This window comes from Leuciscus leuciscus, assembly GCF_965113295.1.
Source record: "Leuciscus leuciscus genome assembly, chromosome: 21".
NCBI lineage: Eukaryota > Metazoa > Chordata > Actinopteri > Cypriniformes > Leuciscidae > Leuciscus > Leuciscus leuciscus.
Window position 1 is genome coordinate 8,949,046 of NC_138745.1, and position 24,246 is coordinate 8,973,291.

General features: G+C 39.0%; 1 protein-coding gene across 3 annotated transcripts in view; it reads right to left on the reverse strand.

The window, feature by feature from the left end:
* jmjd1cb (jumonji domain containing 1Cb) overlaps positions 1-23,819 on the reverse strand; it is a 128,831-nt gene extending 105,012 nt beyond the window's left edge. For 2 of the 3 annotated variants that reach the window (XM_082151470.1, XM_082151469.1), the window contains exon 1: positions 23,489-23,818. In XM_082151470.1, the coding sequence (XP_082007596.1) occupies positions 23,489-23,623 (135 nt within the window). In that variant the 5' untranslated portion in view covers positions 23,624-23,818. Of the gene's footprint in view, positions 1-23,488 lie in introns of all 3 variants that reach the window. The other variant, XM_082151468.1, reaches the window with a different exon arrangement.
* Positions 23,820-24,246: the final 427 nt, after the last annotated feature.

A 24,246-nucleotide genomic window follows, 5' to 3' on the forward strand; every position in this document is an offset into this window, starting at 1 on the left:
CAGCCATCGGTTGACTGGAAGGACCTAGAGAGAGAGAGAGAGAGTATTTACTAAGAGGAAATGACTGTTATCTAGGCGAGACTTGCATGATCACCATTATTTTCTAATCACCATATGGAAGCGCAGCACCAGGACACACACCCCATGAAGCAGTCTGTTTACCTTCACTGAGCTAAACCGCTATACCACATCAAAGCTGATCATAACCCACTGGGATTCAGAATTAGGATTTAATCATTTCCATTTTATGAAATGCTCCCATAAACTAAAGGCATGAAAGCAGTCAAATTAATGAAAATGAAATATAAGATGATGTTTAGAGCCTCAAAAGAGGGGAAAGGTCTATCTAAACTGACTTTCCTTCATATTGAAACATGTATATGGCATATGACATTCAAGGCATGTTTTCATATTCCTATTTCCATTGGTGTCCATTTATTCACATGCTCTTTCATTTATAACACTTTATGGTTACTGACGATTTATGGCTGTACTAGGCAGGATATTAATCACGGTTTTGGCCACTGGGGAAGTGGCGCTCATTCAAGTCAGCTCAAGCGAAGCTGCAATCACCTTTCCCTAATAACCTTGACCCCTAGCGCACACACACATGTAGGTGTTTTTACGACAGGTCCACTCTCTCATATGAAGACATCTTTTCTGCACAGCCCCGAGCAAGTTCAACCTGTCCAGTGAAGTGTGTGCGCAATGGAACGGTCGTGGATGAGGTGCCTCTGACTCTCTGGACAACAACTCCCAAACATCAACCCCTGAAAGACTTACATGCTATGCTCAAGTGAACAAGAGCCCACTTTGACCTTTTTGAGCCAAAATACATTTATGCATTTGGTAGATGTTTTTATCCAAAGCGACTTACAATGCATTTTAGATATACAATTTTTATGAGTTCATGCATTTCCTGGGATTCAAACTTATGACCTTGGCATTGCAAGCGCAATGTTCTACTATTTGAGCTAAAGGAAAATAACATTGTAAAAAAAAAAAAAAATTACATATTGGTGGGGGGGAGGGGGGCAATGATTTTCCACATGGTGCATGAACAAAGAGGGCCTCTGTTTCTCATTACACATGTGCTCGCTGAAGGAGCATATTAGGTTAGTGTTTCTTTAAGCGCCCGGCACATTTTTCAGGCGCCTTCCAATGTTTGGCTTTCAAACCGGGGCTGAAGAAAGATGATCCCCTGACAGCACTGCTTCATTATGGAACAGGCTGGTACAAGTGGAGGGAGTGGCCGACCTGTTTTCCCGCACCCAGCCCCCTGGCTACCACACCGCTGTCTCACCATGCCTGCACACACACACACACACACACGAAAGCAGCACCTCATTGAAGAAGAAATAAAGTGTGCTGTCTTCCAGCAACTGCCCTAAACTCCACCTCCTCCCCCTCTTCCTAGCCTGGGAAAACAGTTTCCTGTGTTATGGCTGTGAAACCCAAACTTGAAAAACTTTGCCTTGAGTCAAGCACAACCAGTTTCCTGGGTTGCCATACAGGTCGTGTTAATTACACTGAATGCCAAGAGCTCAAGTCTCCACATGGAGACGGGTGTAGAGTTGCTATAACACATGAGAGGAGGCGTTAACCGAGAGCCAAGATTCAGCAGTTCAAACAAGAGCACAAAAAGATAGAAACATAAAAGCAGTGTGAACAAACGGCCTTGTGCTTTTAAAGTTTGGAGTTGTTCGTTGCATGTGATGTCAGAAAGCAGTCAAGCGTACTGATCAGGCCCAGTGGTTTTTTTCTCTCTAGATGAAGGCATTCATAAATAATGGACAGTGCATTGGCTCCAAGGTTCATCTCATTATTGCAAATGGCTTGATGTTCATCCTCCACCTCATCAGGCTGAATTGAAAGACGACGGCCCCCACGCAGACTGTGAATGACGGCTGACATCACTCTTGTTACCCAGCAGCCATTAGCATCACATTACACGAGGCCCAGCACAAGACACCAGTGTAAGAACAGACCTTGTTGAGCCTGTAGGACAAATATGTGTGTGGTGGTATGCAATGGCAATATATCTACTACCAAAAGTTTGGGGGTGATAAGATTAAATGCTTTTGCTTATGCTCACCAAGGCTACATTTATTTGATCAAAATTAAAATAAACACAGTAATATTGTGAAATATTATTACAATTTCAAATATCTATTTTCTGTTTAATATATTTGAAAATGTCATCTATTCCTGAATTTTCAGCAGCCATTATTCCAGTCTTCAGTCTCACATTATCCTTCAGAAATCATTATAATATGCCGATTTGGTGCCCAAGAATAGTTCTTATTATTTTCAATGTCAAAAATAGTAGTGCGGCATAATATTTCTTTGGGAAAAAAATGCAGGGTTCTTTGAGATAGAAAGTAGGGCTGAAATGATTAGTCAATATTGATCTCATCTGACCCTAGTCCCTAAATGGCACACATCATAAGCACTTACAGTCTTGAGGAGTTACAATGGCCGCCACAAGTGCATGTCCATTAAGTCCACGTGTCCTATTTGTCATTTTAGGATTCAGAAGTCCCCCACAAGAGCCCCCTTCGCGGTCTATATGCACCCTCGATGCTCTTTTGTCAAGCCTGCACTGAAGCAAGCACCGCAGTAGACTTCTACTCTACAGTCAAACCAGCATTACGTCATGAAAGTGTGAACTCAGAGGAAGAACGTGAGGGCTTAGGGTTCCATTTGTGTCAGGGCCCTATTGAAAGGGCCTGCAATAATGCGGTTTGACCAGTTGGGCACTGTAACAAACAACTGCAATGCAGCCCTCCCAGAGGCAATCCAACTAGGGTGACCTAAGCTGTTGTCCCGAATCCCGAATCCGGCCCTAATTGTACCGAAAATTATACTAAAGCAAAATCTTGATAAAAAAGATTGTCCGTGGAGGTTGAGTAGTCCTACAGCCAGCCCCCGCCGATAAGCGAGCACAAGTTGCAGAAGCCGTGAGGACAGTGAATGTGCAGGCAGCCAGTCGTAAAGGAGTGATTGACTGGTGACGGCACTGTGTGCAAAAAAATACTTCGGCCTGATGTCGGGTTACACAAAGCAAATCATCTACACAATTATTTCGTTTTCTTATTTAATGACCGACAGTTTAGTTGTAATAATAATTAACCATAAGGCTTATTAGCGTTAGGCTATAGCCTGAAAGGTCTGATTTACGCACTGTTACAACAATCATTGTGTTTTTTTCACAAAGACATTTGAGTTCATGATTCTAATGTTTTTTTGTGGCAGACTAAAGACTAATGACAGACTGTTGATCTTTGAATAAAAATATGTTTGGTTCAGGCTTGAAATTCAAGACAGTTAACATAACTACAAACAAAAACAATTCTGTCGTATGTAATACATGCAAGACGGAACTCATTTCATGGGAGCACAACATACATGTTGGAACAATAAAGAGAAAACATAGCGGCATAAGAGGAGAAGGAAACGGTGAGAGGTAAGTGTGGAGCTATCTAGTAAATCTTTTTATTAGTGTATGCAACACAAAAAAAGTTAAAACCAAAACATATTACAGTAAAGTGATAGTGTGGTTTGCATAGATTATCTAGTAATTAATTGTTGATTAATATTTAGCCCTCTATGTGTCCTGGAGTAAATGCTTCTTTGTTTTAAGCAAAGCAGTTAGCCTATTGATGACTGAATGAGATTGATCTATTCAACTTGGCTCAAAGACATTTTCAAAAGCTGGAGATATTTTCTTGCTTTATTTATTAAAACTCAATATTTAAACTAATTGCAAAAGCTGAATATTCAATCAAAGCCTACTGATTAATCTGTGAAATAATCAATGAGTACTCAATTAATCGTTCCAATAATTGTTAGATTAATCATTTATCAGAATAATAGTTTGTTGCACCGCCAATGGAAAGTTCAAATGAACAGCATTTATTTGTAATAAAACTTTTGTAACATTATAAATGTTTGATCAATTGAATGCATCCTTGCCGAATACTTATTAGTATTGTAGTATTTGTAAAAAAAATAATATATATATAATAATTATTACTGACCCCAAACTTTTGAATGGTATATGATTAACATAAGTCTTGTTGTATTATTTTACACAATATATATCTACTACACAATTTTACTAAATTGGCTACCCCCCAAAAAAAGCAAAAAGCAAAGTGGACATGGTCAAATACAAGCCAATATGTCAGTCTATCACTAACCCATTTGCATAACTCACTGTATTGGTGCATACAATGATAAAAGAGAGCCTACATTTCATTTTGCATTACAAACTAGCTGTTGTACAAGATGATTTTTCTAAAAGGCAGGGAAAAACATCCCCGCTCCAATCGCCATCCCTCCCGCAAGGCTTTTGTAATTTGTAGGTTATGTAGGTTTGCAGCTAGCATGCCAACTCCAGCGTAGTATTGACTGATCATCACGCACAGCCCCTATGAGCAACCAAACAAAGCAGCCAGACTAATGATGTTGATTTATTCACATAAGCCTTTACTCACAGAGCAGATAAATATAATAGCAAGAGTGCTGCTTGTATGGGTGGAACAGATGATCGAGATGTGTTTTGATTACACAAGACTATCAATACAGCAAGCCATTTGCATCAAAGAAAGGCACAGAGAGTTTATTAAATCACTCTCAGGCATTACAAAAGATTCTAATTAGTGGTCGACTGAAATGGGGTTTTCAGTGGCTGGTGCAGATACTGACATAGAGATCAAGGTGGATGATTGCTGGTATAACTATTAAATGAGATGAATTCAAATTAACATTTATTTTACACAATAGATTTTTCCCAAATAGATTTTAAAACAGAAGATTTGCTGAAAAGTTCACAGAAAAATGGCTGGTAGATTTTGGCCCCACTATCAAAATAGACAATTTCTATATGTTGGCTGACTGATTCATTCAGACGGGAAATATTTATATAATTTTCTCTTACAATTTTTTGCCTTTACATATTTATTCAATGGCATTTTTAACCTTCAAAAAATTGGAGCATATTTTTTATATATTTTTTTTTTCTTTTACTGGACAGAATGTGAGTTGTAGGTCAAAAAAAAAAAATTGGGGGGCAGAGATGCCATAGAAGAACAATTTTGGTTTCCCCAAAGAACAGTTTTGAAAAAAAAGACCAGTGCTCGATGCTGAGGAATTTTTTTACTGGTCCAGTTATAAGGTTCAAACATTATTGAAGACAAGTGAGTCTTCAGTAATAAAATAAGAATAAACAAATTACAAGCAACAGCTCAAATAAATAATACAACAGAACAAAGATACAAATTAAATAAATCATTCAGGTTCAAAAATGTAAGAATCAAATGTAAAATAGCACTGCATAGTCTTCCCTGAGTAAAATAAATATAGATGAATCCTTGTTAAAGCTGCAGTTGTTCAGGCAAGATCAGTGAGTGATTTTCTATTGGTCTTTTGTTGTTTGATTAACATTAATGACAGGTTTATAAGGCTGCTGTCATATCAAAACCGAATGCAACTTTTGTGATGACACAGCACTGGCTGTGTATCGTACTGTTAAAACCTTATTCAGAGGTTCCTTCCAGAGGTTTCCAAATGCTCACTGGTGCTTTCATTTATTGCACAACTTCAGTCAACCGATCGAGAAAAACAAATATGAAATAAATACTCTCTGCAGAGCTTCAATGGGTCTGAGGTTTGAAATGATAAAACAGCACCAGCATTCTCTCTCTCTCTCTCCTCTGCTCTGTTTGAACATCTGCTGATAAAATTGAGTGTGCCACCTATAAAAGATGGGGACGAACGAGCAGAAGGAGAGATGTTTGCCTAAATACAAGGTCATAAAACGGCACCCATACTACATCTGTCACAACGCAGAGCACAGGACCAGATGTTTCCATTGCAAGCGCAGTTTAATTTTGGCACGGGCAGCGGGATTAGTTCATCCATCTATAGCTCCGACTTATAGCCTGTGATCAATAATTCAGAGAGCCCATGAGAGACCAGGCCGTATTGTAGCACTGCTGATATGAGCTGAATGCGACTCTAGAGGCCTGGCGATTCACAAGAGGTGACGTGAGAACAATGATAATGTGGACTCAAAAGCTCGGAAGTAGATATGGAGTAATTGCGAGCTTTTGAAATACGTTGGTCTGAGTTATTGAAGACGGAAATGAGAACAAGGGGGTGAGATGGAGTCCGAGTGAGATCACGGCCTTCCCACTTGAGGAACGACACAGCAGTGGGTCTGTTTCAGATTACCTGATTAGCTGGACGTTTCAAGAACTCCGTTGATGCAGTGTGTATGGCTGGATTATAGAGGGGGGAAAAACATCTGCTTTAAGGTTAATCTTGGGATAAGGTTCCCTTCTATAGCTAGGTCAATTGCATGGAAAACCCTGCACAAACATTAGCATTCTGTGGGAAAATTTACAGGCGCCGTGGACATCTTGACAGGCATTTTGTATGCCATTTTACAATTCTAAAAAATGTCTTATGAAAATGAATACATATCCATAATCATAATGTGCCTCTTGCCAGAAACACACAGTCAAACTAACTCAAATCTAACTGCATATAAGCTAGTTTCTCTAAACAGATGCATTAAATGATCACCGTCATACTACAATGTCTGTTTGTATACTGTGGAATATTGTTGTAAAATCTAAAGAACTACATTTATAACAGCAGCAGGATACATTAAACTTTATATGAACATCACAATCATAAAAATACATAGCCTATTTGATTACCTTCTCTTATTATTTTGGATTTGTTGGACACAAGAAAAAAAATTATTCTCAAAAACATTTTAAGAATGTTCTTAATATCTTTTTTTTATAATGTTCTAAAGTCAAAATCTGAGAAGAACTTTGACTAAATTCTGATTAGACAAACCAATGGAACAGCTGAGAAATAGTCAATATACATATCACATGACCACACATATATGTACTAATATATATGTACTAAAAGAACAGGGACTATATTCTACATTTATGTGACTCGCCCTGCTCTATATTTTCACATTACTCCATGTTTCTTCTTCCCTGTCATGTATAAATAATGCAAAGAAGAGCCCTGCCTAATTATAGCTGTGAAAATATTCTTACCATAGTATAAACAGAACAGCAAAACCATAGGGCTAACAGAATTTGACCATTGCACGGTATACAGTATACTGTCGTACTGTCCAGCTCTAATTCCCAGTGTTTTGACATGTAAGATCCTGGAATGCCTTTTGGGAATGCTATCAGCTGTGGCCAGTCTCTTGTAAGCAGTAGACGTCAAGTCCTTATTCGACACCAGGGAAAGCAGGTCAGCTGCATTCCTTCATAATTGGGTATTCAAACAGTTATCTAACCACACAACTAGAAGTTATGAATGAACATGCAAGCACACCAAGAAACAAAGAGTGACCTAAAAGAGGCTTGTTAACACTGAGCTATTCTGTCCTGCTTTGGTACAACAATGATATTGCAGTGATCAGTGGTGTCATTCTGTCAAAAAAAAAAAAGAGGATGATGGAAGGGGAAAAAAAAGTACCGGAATGAGACAGCCATCTGTCACAGCACCAGCATTTAGCTAAGCATTAGTACCACATGTGCTCTCTGCATAACACACCACAGCCTTCTTTTTCCTCACGACATGCCAGGCGGAAAAACAGACAACAAAACGAAATATTCCTGTGAATTAGCACATGCTGCCTCAGTGGCTTCCGGAGGTGTTTTCAGGACAGGGAAATGTCACTGCAAAAATCCCTTTTGAACATGCTGGAGCTCTGCATGTCTGCTCACTACAGAGTACAGACCCAATAACAACAACTCCAAACAATTATTCAAGAAAAGTATGAAATTGTTCATTTTACTGGAGAATGCTTTCATTATACAGAAAACAAAAAAGCTAAAAATTCAAATGTCAAATGAAAAAAAACTGAATGAGATCGACAGACAGACATAGAGGATAAAGACAGACAGACTCTATGCTTCCTAAATGCTTCCTTTACAATCAACAAGGTGTAGACTAAATTAGAGTAAATTAGATATTTCTTCTCCAGTGAAAACAGTTTTATTGATTATAACTGGCGTGTTTGTGAGTGCAGAACTCACACATGAACATGAGCTTTGCATTTTTATGTCAAATCTATTAATCGAAACAATCACAATTATAACATTATGAAAAATAATCGACTGATTAAGGTCATAATTATGCATCTGTTTGTGAACCTCTCACAGCTCAGTGTGTTTGTTGATGACGGGACATTGGGTGACCTTTATCTGGGTGTGTGGAGGGGGTCTAAAACAGGGCTCAGGTTCAACATGGTCTTAATGTCTTTCAGCTGTGTGCAGAAATGTGAATTCCTGCAGCCATCACATAAATCTAGACAAACTCAACCCAGTTCACAAGCTCTTTAGTTCTTTTCATTTCTCTGACTTTTTCCTGCCATAGGATGCCGAGCTTCTGCTGTGTTCTTGTGGTTACCATAGAAAACAGGATGTGATTAGGAAAGGATCTGCTGGATTGACAGTTGTAATATTTTCCCAAAAAAGCAGTGAAACTTTATGACACATGCATGTGCTCGTTGAGCAGGTCGGGTGAACCCTGAAACAGGAAACATGATTACTAGGACAACATGTGCACACACACACACACACCCCAACAAACTATTTTAGTTCATTTCAGGGCTGGGGCTTGAAATCATGGGGGGGGAAAAAACCTTTCTATTTTTCACAATCATTACTGGCATTATCTGTGTTTCCTGCCGAGAGGCCACTATATTTCTCAACAAGCAACTCACATTCTGAGGGGCCAACTGCGTAAATCAAGCTAAATGAATTTCAGCTGTTCAACCAAAGAGCTGCAGACTCTAGTGCATGTTAGATGCCTGCTTTTGCTAATCACTGTGAATGATAAGAAGTGCATTATGCATACGCTTCCCGAATAGAGTAAATCAATATGTGATGTCTGGACACACACAGACCATACATATGGCCTTTTCTTTTTTTTTAAGGGCTGGGAATTGACAAAAATTTCACGATTCTATCCGATTTTGATTCACAAGCTTGCACTTTGATTCGATTTCAATTTGATTCATATAAATTACCAGCCCGTTCTCATCCTAGGGCGTCATATATTGACGCTTTTGACATTTCGTCTACATCGAACGCACATGGCACCCTTTAGCGTCAATATGAGACGCAGATAGAAATGGGCCAGAAGGCGCCTCCTAGCGGTCTAACCCTATCCCTACACTACACCTAAACCTACCCATAACCGAACAACGCTCTGTGCGTGTCATATTGACGCTAAAGGGTGCCATGTGCGTTCGTTCGATGTAGACGAAATGTCAAAAGCGTCAGTATTATGACGCCCAAGGATGAGAATGCGTTGAAATTACTTACCTATCAGGTAAAGTATATGGCAAACTTCCACAAGGAAAGAAACAAATCTCTCAACTAATCCTATATGCAATACAGGGAATCCCAGTTGTTACATAGCCTAACTATAAAATTAAACATTCGAAGGCTACTTTAAATTACACCTAAGGACGTTTTTTTTATAATAATAAATACATTTAATGATAATTATGTTTCTGACATGACAGAAAACATGACAGATTTATTCAAACAAACAGACAAAATACTGTCTTTCAACATACCTTCTGATGTTCATTCATATTTATTTTGTGCTGTAACTGGTAGTAAAGCGCAAGAGATGATCAGTTCACGTGCGCTCCGTGCTGCCGCTTCGCTTTAACTGAGGAGCTACAGCGATCTGTCATACCACAATAAATAGCACCAAATAGTATTCACTGTTCGATTTTCATAATAAAATTGACAGAACTTTCATATCAGAAGTAACAAAGCTTACTGCAATTTAATGAATGGGAGGCACGCTACAAAGTTGTGTTCATTCATCAACTAAAAACAGCCTGAAATATCGATTATTGGGTGTAAGAATCGATTTTGGTTCTTCAAACTGAGAATCGATTTTTAAGCTAGCCCTGTAACAAATATAGTCCAAATATTAATACGATGTATAATAATAATAATAATAACTGCATTTTGTAATGCCCCTATTCACTGTCTGGACTAATTAAAACAATGGCAAATCGTCCATCAAACTATATTTAGTCAATAAATAACATGAGGTGTAGAGTTCATAGCACGCTTAAGGTAAAATGATTATGCTGGCCAGTTTGTTCCTGTATGCTTAGCCTAACTATGTTTATCATCTGTAGTCTACCGCTGGGCAAAAGTATGCAGACAATATCCCAAGATAAACACCATAACAGCAGAATGCAAACTACTGAAAACAGCAAAAATGCAAAGTCATGAAAATAGCCTGTGACCTCATGCAGGACAGCATTTGAATTTTTAATTGAAAACACTCACCAAAAGCTGTGTCAATTGCTAGCAGACATGTTACTCAATAAACAGGCAAACACCAGCCAAGCAATTTCAAAATGTTGAAGATGATGTATACATCCTGATTCCAAGAGTAGAAACACAGTGGGGTATTTCAGCCTCCTAATTGAAGGCAGACGTCTGGCCACAGGATCCTCGCCAAATTGCAGCAAAGGCAAACAACTGCACCACGGAATGGAAACTTCATTTCCACTCTTTCCTCTTGGCCTCTCTCTCTCTCTCTCTCTTTAATAAATAAAAAGCTACTCTAATCATATAACTAAATTCCTGCATTTGATCAGAGCACATTTTGTTAAACTGCAACATGATTGCTGTATTGGCTTGTCGTGTTACATTTACACACCTGTAATTACAGTGGCTTTAGCTGCTTGGTGATAAAGAGTCAGTAACAATGACTATCAGTGAAGAATGTTTGGGTCCAGTCCAAAACAGTCCTTAGCATCTGAAGTTAATGTAACCTATTACGAGCATTGCATTTCACGTTTGACATGTCAAAGCGTTTGCATCTTACTGTTACTTGAGCAGTTGAATCTTGCACAGATACAATATAAGGATAAAAATAAGGGTAAATATAAGGAGTCCAAGTGGCAGTAGTCCAGACTCTGTCTGGTATTAAGATGCCTTCTGCCGCTGCATTTATTTCAGCCCTGGCCTGATTCTCACAGATGGGATTTTCCAGGAAAGCACTGCAAGTGAGTTCAGCCCAAGAAACTTGCATTCCATTATCACATTTCATGTGGACACGGCCAAAACCGCAAGTGAACATTCATGCATTTCGCCAGCACGTCAGGAACTGTCTCTGACTTTCCATTTTGTTTGGAGATTAAAATTATGTAGGGCCAGACTTTTGACTATTGGCATTATATCTGGTCCACTTACTCAAATCACAAACACGCTTAAGGTATGGCCACATTAATGCGAATCACCTTCAAACCAATCAGTTTTCTGTTGGTCAATGTGGCGAATTGGCGTGACCAACTTGAACGAGTGAAACTTGTTATCCACAAATGGTTGTAAAGAAAACACTGGAAATCAGAATAGACACTTCTGCTTGTGGATATCTAGTTTACCTTCTTCTCAAAGCATATTTCAAAGATTTGAAGCCACAAACCCTACAAATGTTTTCAAATCCAGTGATTAGTTCCTCCTCAGAAGCTATTAAATATAACTGTGTGTCCCGGCTGACTGATAGAAACCCATTCACCACGACTCCCAGAAGCTGCATGGCAGTCAAGCAATCTGAAAGGAGCCTGTGATTTTCACACACGCTTTCCAGTTTTGTGCACACATGCATCAGACAGTCAGAGAACCAACTGTGGGGATGACATCTGAGGCTGAGACTAGTAAAGTTAGGGACCGTGATTGTGGTAGAGTTCAGCTCAGGTGAAGTCTGCAGGCACCAGCGTTCACATAATCTAACATAGAAGCATTAAACCATATTTAAAAAGATCATTGCTGGGTTAAATGGCACAGAACTGCGTTAAACATGCAAAATGAGACTCTAGCAGTGCAAGATTACAAACCACTGGTGATTACAAACCTGAAGGAAGGACTTTAAATGCAAGAAGCAAAAAAGAGGTGAGAAAAAGTACTATATATGCATTCAAGAAAAACAAAAGCCACAGATGAAGACTCCTGAGGTCCAGGAGCACTAAAAAAAGAGGTGGGAAGAGTGTGGGTGGATCGGGAGCCTCCTGGGATGCCTGAGCTACGGCCGGAGCAAGACTGCCGAGACCTCCTGGCTATCTGTGTGAACTTAGGGATGTCTCCCCACTGCAGCCTTAAATTACTGTCCCACGCATCTACAGGAAACATTCCCCCACAGGAGGGGGAAACACACATTATTTACCATGTCTTTTGCTTCCTTTATATACAGCAAAATATATGAGTCTGTGACGGCAGTGAAGGGAATAAAAATAACGCTGACTGCTACACTACGATCTGAGAACAGTCTCTTGCCATTTTCTCAAGGATGCGAGCGCTTAAAGAAAGCACGGGACTCTGTGCTTTCTGCGTTTTAGCACAACGGGTCTTTTCAGCGTGTCGCCCACGCTCAGATGAAACCGCACTCTGACATACTCGGAGCAGGCCCCCAGTTTCAGGCCCCCAGGGGAGCGGCACGAAGAGGACTGGGTACTGACAAAGCAAACAAAGTTCCAGATGAGGCACTCAGGCCAGGATGTCAGCCTGGGTCTAAAGAAATTCCATCCAGTTTCTACAAGCAACCCTAGAAAATAATTTACAACCGTTCCCAAAAACAATGCAGATCATCTTACAACTAAGACCAAAAAATTGGTTGTGTGTTCAGAAACACAAAGTGTTATTTAAAGGTGCAGTCAGTAGTTTTGTAGCTTGCGATCTGCTTTTCTTATACTTTAAATCACCACAATAGTATTAGACACTGCACTGCCATCTATTGACATGGATCAGCATGATCGCTTCTGAGTTTTTAAGTAGATTACACAGACATTAGTGGGCTTTAGAGAGCAGTCTATAGAAATTAATTCCCTTACCTGTTCAAACCAAAGAAGAAGCAACTTGGGCATCACTACCAGGATTCTCTCTGTCATCAAATCCTTCCACCTAGTGTATGCCGCAACAATATTTATGCTTGTTTTTTGTATTTGTCTTTCTGGCTTCAGACCTTTTCTGCTTATTTGGCCGCACAGTCATCATCTCATTTGAGTGTACACCATTTAAATTACTCTTCACAAAAACATAGACATAAGATATATTTCTTAAAGTGTAAAACTTTAAATTCATACCAAACTACTGAATGCACCTTTAAAGTTAACCACTATTTAATTCAATATATTAAATTCATCTACATATAGGCTACATTATCTAATTCTTGAGGGCTCTCTGGTGGAGATCCATCCAAATCCATGAGGATTTTAAGATTTGAGCAGACATTTTACATGCTTTTCATGCATTGAAATCCTTGGGATAGCATGTAACAGAGGAGTCATTTTTCATTTATTTCTTCACTATTATCACTATATTCTTCACTATAATCAACATAATAAAACACAGACAAAAAGTGTTGCCTTGAGGTTTAAAACAATAGCAGCTTATCAGTCATTTACTTTTGTCTCGGGTAAGTGAATCTATTCTGCATGGGAGACACACACAATTCATCACCTGTGTAGGACTAGAGACCTACCCTGACAATGAATTGCATAACAACTGACTATCAAAGAGTAATGCTTCTTCTTTAGTACATAACTTGCCTGAGGGATTTTGTTTTGTCTAATATTTAGGAGCACAAATCCCACTCTCAGATGTTTTGTTTCTTAAGAGCTCTATTTTTCTCACTAAACGTTCCCATTTCCCAGTTCTTCAAAGTCTGTAGCAGCAGACAAACTCACAATAGAGCACAGCACAAAGCATGTCTTATTACCCATGGAACAATGGGGCCCATTTTTCATTCCATATTTTCCCAGCATTCCTTTCTTTTCCTTCATGCCTGACATGGAGTGCCCTAATGCCAACAACCACCTGCAGGAAAGAAAATTCCAGCAGTGGGTATGCGAACGCATCCAGACTGTTTTCCTTCATGCACACACATGCTCATGTACACACACACACACACACACCTGATACAGACACGCACACACACAAAGGCTCGGTGCTTTCCTGTGGTTCTGCAGCAAACTGGGATGAAGCAAGCTTGAGAAAAACAGTGCGCACACTGTTCATTCCTAAATCCCTCTACAAGGCAGCCGTGTCTGCTCCCATCCCATTAAGCCGGCCTTTAGGGAGCTGCGCTCACATCAAATTCACAACATCCTGCACACTGACTCTGCTCGCGCTGCCAGACTTCCAAATGGCACGTCATAAGCAAGTCTGTTTGATTATCTGCTTTCCTCTTTAAACAAGATCCGCACGGAGAATGAAAATGAATTTTGGGTTATGAAACAGAGATGCGAGGAGCTGAGAAAGATGGCAAATCCTTATCTCTGCGGTCTCTGCTTTGTGCCGTTATGTGGAAGCTCATCCATGACATGCACAGAGAAAATCCAAGAGAAAACACACTAATCCGGAGATATGACTCATTCGGTGCGAGTAGAGAATCCATAATCCAGATGGTGATATTTCTGTGGCACATAATTTTATGTAATCTGCCACGCAAATGATAAACGATCAGAATTGAAGACTCTGAAGAAGGTGAAGGGCAAACAGCGTCATTCTTTGTGCAAGTGAATCTTCTGCCTTCGTAATGACTCCAGATTAATCTGCGGCCACGGGACGGGTTCACGGTACCCCTGAAACGTGTGAAATTTGCCACCGTGGTGAAACACTAGCACAGGCTGCTAAAGCGACACAGCAAACGTCAGCACCCATTTAGCACGAGCTGGGAATGTAATAGGAAATCCACATGTGAATTTCCTCAGTGTTATTTCCCCTTTGATGAAGCATTAATTTGTCCTAATTAGATTTAATACTAAGTTATTGTGTTGTAAGCATCTTTGCCCAGTGGAAGTGGTCCTCGTGCTAGGCTTAAGGGGCCAAACGCTTTGTGTATTTGAAAAGCTTCCTTTAATCACACTGTAGCCCATATCACCAGATTTAACCCAATTATTACAGCTAATTTTCACCCTCAAGATGGTTTTAATTGCTAATCACAAATAAAAGGGGGCATTAGCATGTGGAGATGGTGGAAAGGAAACAAAGCAATTAATTATCTGGATGTATTCAACTTTTTGCACCATAGCAAACCTAGGTACATTTACTTTGTTCTCCTAAAAGCATGTGTTGGGCCACCTGCCACTCAACAGTAAGATTTCCATCGCTATACTATACTATTTTTTTCTTATTTTAAAACCGAAAACATTATTATCTTTATCACAGCAGCACCGATAAAGCGTAAATAAAGTTCAAAAAGAGATTTTAAAAACCAAGGCTGTAATTAGGCTACATCTGGTTTAGCTGTTACACTGTAAGTGGAAGGTCAAGTCGAGAACACTGCATTGTGGGATATAGTATTGCGTACAGTTTACTCAGCCTGCATAATGCAAACGTAGTAGGTCATATGGGTGTAGGGCTGCACAATTAATCGACATAAAGCCAACATTGTGATATGGTAATGCAATTATCAAATTAATTTTTTGTTGTTGAAAAAAACAAAAATGTATAGGCTATATGCTACAATGCAAACCATTCAGATCAGACATCATGTTAATCTGAGAACATCAGGGCTGTATTCAGGTCATCAGCCATGTTCATCACAGATCACCACCATGATTGAATGACTTCCTCATTTGAATACGTCAATGGTTTAATTTTTTGTATCTTGTCAGAGATAAGCACCCCTTGGTCAACATAACAAGGAGAAAGCTGTCTAGTGTGGGGATCACGCTGAGTCGTGGCAAGACCTCAAACATCTGCTAAAGGTCAGGTTTCCACTGTATGGAACCAATCAATGAAGCCCATAGAGCTTCCAAACAAAGAATAGTGTTTCACACAAGAGAAGGAACCTTGCCCTTCATTTAAAGGACACTGATTTTATGCTCTCAGTAATCCCCTTAAGGCAAGACAACCCACAATCCATTGGACAACCAACAAAAAGACATATGTGAAACTTGACTGAGCTTATATTTGTCATAAGTTGGAGCTTAAGTTGGATGTGCCTAATCATTGTCACTACACCACGTCTACTGCTTCTTCTGAAAACTGATAATGACCTTTTGTTTTTGAATCATATAAAGCAAGTAAAACAACTGAGGAAAAGTGATCATTCAAATGTAAAACTGTTCTTTGATGAAGCATCTGAACAATCATTGAATTATGCAATATTTCAACAATCAGAAAAAAACTGTAACTATTAGCCTATAGCATTTTCCTGTAGGTTGTGGGCTGTATGACCAAAATCTCATTTCACGTTTGAGTAACCTAATTTTATATTACTTCTATGCTACATATAACAACTTATTTTCACACAAATAAATGGTTTTATATTTTAATAACCATGTGTGGTAATGCCTATTTTAGAGATTTTTTAATGTATTTTCTGGATCTATAAAAATAAATATTCTACGAATAAAAGGGTCTCTTTCAATTTGGAACTTGATAAATTAATGCAAAAGATATTAATCATAAGAATTTAATGAGTCTGGCATCAGTGCATGAACAGCTTCGCAATATGTACCGCAGCTGCTACAACTAAATCAACTAATATTATAAAATGGACAATTCTGAATCTCAGTTCTGATTGGATGGGCCACATCTGTAGTCTCTGACCCCGTTTCCACCTGGCATTATCATTTGTTTTTTATTATCGGATCACAAGTCGTTACACACCTGAAGACTGCACATTAAATAAATTATGCATTCATATGCAAGATACGTCGCAAATAAAACCCCTTAATAACTGCATCCTCTACCAGCTGATACATTTCATGCTGCACAATATACACTCTCATAACCTAGCCGTAATTCATTGTGGGACATTCAGCCACTACAAAGAACAATACTGGACTCGACAATTGTAAAAATTGGCATGTTTATATCAAAGGTTTCTCGAGAGCAGCAGACACAGTTCCACCACATGATGAATAGACCAGATCTCACATTGTTTCTGGACGATCCTTTGCTCACAGTAATTGCACTCAAATTTCCCTGGAGATTTTCACTAAATCTAAAGTGCAGCAGCCACATGCCATGCCTTACATGCCAAAGGTATGTGTAGATGAGTGTGTGTGTGTGTGTGTGTGTGTGTGTGTGTGTGTGTGTGTGTGTGTGTGTGTGTGTGTGTGTGTGTGTGTGTGTGTGTGTGTGTGTGTGTGTGTGTGTGTGTGTGTGTGTGTGTGTGTGTGTGTGTGTGTGTGTGTGTGTACATCTCAAAGGCTGTCGCGGCTCCAGGCGTGTACACACCTCCCACTGGGCCTCTCTTTAAAGGTGTGTCATGCTCCACAATGCCGCCTCCAGCTTGTGGGTGTTGCTTTTTAGCCCCAGGCAAAACAAAACTCAATAAATGTGGGCTCTCAGCAACCTCCTTCAGATCCTGCCAAGCTGTCATGACATTGAGACAAATCGAGGGAAAACAACCACTTAGACTCAGATGTATATAAACTGGGTTTAAACACAGAGTATGTGCTCACAAAGATCTGAGCAAACATTCTTTCATTTACACTTTATTTTAAGGTGTCCTTGTTACAGTTTAGTATTAAATAAATACATGTTATTACTATAGGGTTAGGATTAGGGTTTGATTTAGGGTTAGTTGCATATAATTATGCACAATTTACAGTAATTACTATAGTAAATACATGTAACAGCCATCAGGGACACAGTCAAATTAAGTGTTACCACTCTTTCTACAACATCAAGCAGCATTACAACACTTTACCTGTCTTCTGCTTTCCCTTGTCCATGCAACACTTCCACATGCATCATTGGGCAATAACATGTGTGACTACTCAAAGAGGGAAGTTGAGATATTGCTCTCTAATATTGCAATCCGGAAGTGGGAAAGTATTTCTCAAAGAAAATCACTCATGCCAAAATCATCCATACCACAACCGCATTACCTTTATGAGCCAACAAGAGTTTACTTGTTCGGAGCGAATTTAATTAAGAGCAAATTCCAGCAGGCTTCGTCAAGTAGCATAACTGCCACCTCAGATGGAAGTGCTAAAAAAAGCCAAGCCCTTAGAGTAACAGTCCAGTTATTTGATTTGTGAAAGTATGCGCTGAAAACGAATATACAATACAGTCTAAAAGGCAGACATCTGGTTTCGCTTAAGAGCACACTCAACAAAAGCAGAGAAGGATCAGCACAAGGAGATAGGGCTGGAAGCCTGCGTTGGCTCAGTGGTCCATTCCCGCCTACAGAAAGCCTTGTTTGTGTTTCATTGCTGACCGTTTGCTGTCTTAGCTCGAGCTAAAAAGACTCTACCATCACGGAAACCCACACTAACACTTCCAGTGCATCCGAAATTGCAGGAAGTCCCACATAAATTGAGCAAGAGAAACAAATGTCCCTGCTTTCTAATGTGAGTGTGATTCAGAAATAGAGGAATAGGGTCTGTGTGTGTTACTGCTGAGCATAACAGGATATATGACACTATTTACTCATTGCATCACCCCAGAGCTATTCAGAGCTATTCAGACCTCCATCGCTAATGTGTCCGTACACACAGAGAGAGGTCAGCCAATGCAGCTCCAATAAATGTACTAACATACTTTATTCTTTGACCGTACAGATATCCTAAATGATTTCACCTGTGTACATTTAGCACAATTAAATGCTTAAATATGCATAATTGCACTAAACCGTTCTGTAGTGCAGCCATTTCACAGCAAGACATAGGCGCCGTTCCAAAACCTAGTGAGTTGCCTTGCTATGTGCTTCCTATGGGCAGCTTGGAACTGCATAAGTAGGGGTGTGCGATATGGAGCGTCTACAAAGAAAGAAACAACAACAAAAAACGTAATTCTAAATGTTTTTCTGAACCGAGACTTTTATTTCAAAAGCCGTGCGTGAAAGCTGTTGACTCTTCTGTCAGCCGCAGTTTAAGTAAAGAGAGCCTGAGAAAAGCGTGTTGTCCTGATTCAGTATCTGCGGACCGAAGAGATGTTGTCAGGCTGTATGTCAGTGTCAGTGTCATTATTCTAATGTTACCTTTGTCACGTTACAAAATAAAAAGTCTTTCAAGAAACGCACTCTACTGTCCTGTCAGACTTTATACTGTGCTTGTAGCGTTGCACAATTGTTTGCGTATTCAATTGCATCCTCAAGGCATGTAGTCGCAGTGTAAATCACTTCACTATATATTAACAGCTAAAGAAACGTACCAATAACTTGCGTAATTGGTAGTTTTCATGTTAGCTGAAAAGGATTTGCAAGCAGGTATTCTATTCATCAGGAGCAATTTACATTTGTTTCATTAACAGTTCATGTTAGTATTGTGTATTTAGCATGGTAACTGTTGTTTCTGTAACCCCAAAATACCATTCATACCAAGTTGAGTTAGGTTGGTATGGTGGCTCAACCTAATGAAATGTGTCCGTTTCTGCATTTGAGAGTTAAGCGCAAACCTGCACGGTGATTCACACCGCTGGGCTGTTGTTGCTATGGGATACAGTCCGATCACTGGACTGAGATATCTCTACATCTATAAGTGAAGAAATAAATAAAACATTTGCAGGATTGAATTGTCTGAAGTGACGTACTTCATGATCTAGTAAGTCATCACAAGTCTAATTGGGATGTCTAAATGAACACAGTAAATAAAACTAAAAACTAGCCTACATAGTGCATAATATTGCTACAACAATGAGTAAACATTATCATGTTATTGTTCTTGTAACAGAGGAGCTCAGTAACATTTGAATGAAGAGTAGTTTTTTCCAGAGAGGAAACTGGCTGGTACAGGACCGGGGTCAGTCCAGGTTAAACAGGAAAGATTCTGGAAAAAAGCATGTGTCACATGCAGTGGGCTAACAGCAGTGTGGCATTATTTGATCTTTATTAGAGAACTTGCAGAAAAAAAGGTAAAAGGTTTCGTCAGTGGAAAGATGTGAAAATGTAAAGGTTTAAACATTTAAACCCATAAGTTTAAATGACAGATACACCCAAAGTTAATTTCTCCAAAACAGCTGCATGTTTGTTTGGGAATACATTGGGTGCGATTACAAAAGCACGTGGTATATTACATAGTATGCATACTGTGCATATTCTGCTAATTTGTTTTCTATGCACTGAATACCCCAAGTGAGCTGGTTTACAAATATATAATATACAACCAGAGGGCTATTCACAGAATACCATATCCCACAATGCAATCAACTTGGCCTTCTAATGCCAAATGAAGCAGAAACATTTCATCTGTGAGATTTAATCTACATTATGATTATTAGATTGGGATGAAAAAAGCTACAAAGCTTAGACTAAAAATGAAATATGTCATTTCTAAAGCAGTAGCATCACTAGTACCATACGGCCCTATAGATTCCTTTTCATTTTTTCCCAAATCCCTGTTTCCCCCCATTTTTATGACTAGATTCCACAATTTCAACATCGTGGAAATTATAGGGCCCTACCAAACATAACTGCAAAAAAAATAAAAATCCTTTTCAAGCAGGTTTCTTGAATAAGAACAAACAGTACGCTGCATGCAGTGTGCTAGGATTCTATTTAGATATTTATATAGTCATGGACTGTCCACTACAAGGTTAGTCTTTAGCACGTTCAATTGAAGGTTTTTGCATTTCATGAAAAGACAGACAAGGAATGTACAGGAGAGAGAGGGCCTTTCTAACTCAATAATAAAGTACAAAAGTTCAATGTTTTTCCACCTCATTGCATTCACTTATGCGGCGTCCTTCAACACTCCTGGCAAACTACTGTCGCAATCCGTCCCCGAAAGGGAACACGCTAGAATGCCCTGCACTCAGGTTAACGCTCCGGGCAACCTTTAATGTTTAAACTCGAGGCCTGTCAGCCATAAACCTCTCTCGTCGATAAGTGTTATATCTCTCATTCTAAACCACTATTTTACAACCGCGAAAGATTACAAGAGGGTTTCTTTATATTATGTAAGCCTAATCCACCGACAATTAAGATAGGAAATGTGTCATTGCCTGGCTTCAGACAGAAATCTTGTCATTCCCAAAGTAAAGGTGCACAAAGGAAGAGTGCTCAGTAAATCTTTCTAGAGAAGATATGGAAACGGAGGCTCACTGTCAAAGGAAAACAGTGCAGGGTTATAGTGTCAGTCAGACTGAACAAAGAGCAATTTCTCTGTAGGTTAACTCTGGTTCAGGGGAACGGCTGAACATAGCGGCCTTTATGCTGTGCTGCAGTGGGGGAGGGCGGTGAACGACCCCCGGTCTCATGTTACGAGCTGTTTTCTTAAGCCACAAATCACATGGCCACTTCCAGCTCTTTACAGCCAGTTGTTGTCAATGTGATTGAGGGCTGTAAATGAAAGCTGCATTGGTGTTCTTTGCAATCAGATACTTTTCCATCATCATCCCAGACATCTCTGTAAATAACAGTGTGCGATGTCACGGGGGAAAAGCTGAAGAAATTTCACAACAAAATGATACGTGGGCCATTTTACTGTGTACTAAATATATACTGCGTTACATGGGTGTACAAAAGTCTGCTATTTCATGGTAAATAGACTAGATCATGTAAATAGTTTTATGATTTTCGACAATATTCTACGTCAGACTTGGACAATAAAAACAACTTGTTGGCTTTTACAGTAATTTTTCTCATTTTGGTGTCGCCTAATTTATGGAATTTTGTTGGTTTTGTTTAAGTGACAAGTTTCCATGTTGCCATATTCTATCTCGCAACACACAAATGCCCCACCAGACTACAAGCTTAATTATTACTTTTCCAACAAAACAAAAAAAAGGCAAACAGACAAAAGCATTTACAGCTTGAGCTTTCAGCTGCAGGGCAGCTATTGAGTGTGGAAAGTTCTGTGTGCTGATTAGCAGCAGTACAGTTGGTGACCTCAGGACACAGCCCTGAAAACAAACGGCTAGCGTACAGTACACACTTACTCTATACACACAATGACAGGAGCCGCTCCATTCATCTCCACCACATGAGAGCGGTCTCACTGATCAAAGACCAGGCAGGATTTTGCTTCAAATGGATAAGGAATTAGTGTAACGGCCTACATTTGAAATAAACAGTAGCTGTCAGAAGTTTGAAAACATCATTTATATATGTTTAGATAATTTTTTTATGTTTTTGAAAAAAGTATCATATGCTAATCAAGGCTGCAAATATTCAGTAAACACAGCAATATTGTAAATTATTGCTAGAATTTAAAATAATTGTTTTCCTTTTTAACACATTTGAAATTTTTATTTATTCCTGTGAGGGCAAAGCTAAACTCAAGCCATCAGTGTCACATGATCCTTCAGAAATAATTCTAATATGCTGATTTGCTGCTCAAGAAACATTTATTGTTATTATCATTATTAATATTATTATTATTAACAAAATGTTGAAAACAGCTTTTGTTGCTCAACATTTTTGTGGAAACAATTATATTATTTTCAATACTTTTATTCATTAAGGATGCATTTAATTGATCAAAAGTGACAGTGAAGACATTTATAATGTTACAAAAGATTTCTATTTAATACATTTTTTAATAAGCAAATAAATGCTGTTCATTGAACTTTCTATTGATACAACAACGCTGAAAAAAAATCACCATTTACATTTTAAATTACATTACATTAATTACACTAATAATTATTTGTATTTGATGCTCATGTAATCACAATATTTGACATTGCTTATTTTATTAAAGTTGCAATAGGATCGTTTAAATAGATGGGCACATCATAAGCTAACTGTTAGATGTAACGTTACTTGAAAAGATAAAAACGGGTATAATAATTTTAAAAATAGCTTCAAAACAGCTAATCAAATTAAATGAAAAATGTAAATTTTAGAATTAAGGGTAGAGGACCTATAATCACGTCAACCGCGCTTTTGTTTTAAAACTACAACATTTTAAGGTGGATAGACATATGTTATTACATTTAACCACTGACAAAATAATATTCTAAATTATCTATAAACATAACGGAGGGCCAAGGAAATTAGGAAACTATATTCATCACGAATGAAAACATGCCAGAATTGTTTTATGACCCTGGCCATTTACACAGATCTGTTACATTCGGTCCAACTATTTGCAAAATGTTCTATCATGTTTTCGACAAGCTTGACAAAGGAAAAATACTATAAGGATTTTAGATATTTCAATGAGAAATCCTGGTGCAAAACACTAAAGCTAAAGAAGACCCTTAATTAAAAATCTCGTTAATTGTATACAAAAAAAATTATAATTCATTCGGATTTCAAAAGGTATAAAAGTCACAAGCTGACAACTAATATTACAATCCACCACCGATTACTGAGATCCAAATATAGCTCTACTACACGACTCCATTGCCTGACTGACTTCCAAGCCTGTTTCCATGTACCAAACGATCAAAAGCTAGAATATTCTGACGTTTAACAGCCTGTCAAAAAATCCCATATCCTCACTAAGATCTCCCGCTCCTAATAAGTCATTTTCGCAGAATGTTAGCCATTGTCTTACCGTGAGTTCGGGATTGTCGTGGTCTCGGTGAGTGACGGCTCGGATGACTCCGGTTCGCCATGACCAGCGAGCGATGTGCGCGGGCTCCAGCGGCTCCTCTCCGCTCACGCACAGGAACCGCTTCCCGACCACCATGGCGAAAACCCTCGAAAACTTCAACGCTCGCACCCTACCGACCGCACATTTACACCGTTAAACTGCGTTCTGAACAAAAAGAAAGAAATAACCGTGATTTGTTTCGCCTTTTGCGTGTCAACCGCAACCCGGGGGATTTAAATTTCTCTCAGCCTCCACCCGCGAATGGTCGCTCTCGCGCTCCGTGAAACTGAACACAGGACCGTATCACTGCGAACGTAAAACTGGTATCCCTCCGCCTGAACAACTCACAAGTCCATGTAAAACCGCAACAGGGAGATTTCTACGTCCGCCAGACAGATTCATTCTCAATGGAAGACAAGCTGCTTTTCTACTATACTCCAGTGTGCTGAAAATAGTGCTTAGTTGTTGTTGTTGTTTTTGGTATCCGCAGGAACGAAGAACATAAAAATAAACAATACAAATTAATCAATCAATAAATTCAATATTATAGAACTAATTGACCTCATAACCTTACAGTTTTTCTCAATCGCTTTTGCTCAATTCTCAAATTGCACTTTTTTTCTCAAAACAATGTTCAGATCTCTGAACAATTAGTTTATTGTTCATATCAGATTTGACTTTCTTATTAATTTAAGAAAATTGCATTAGATGTGGCACAT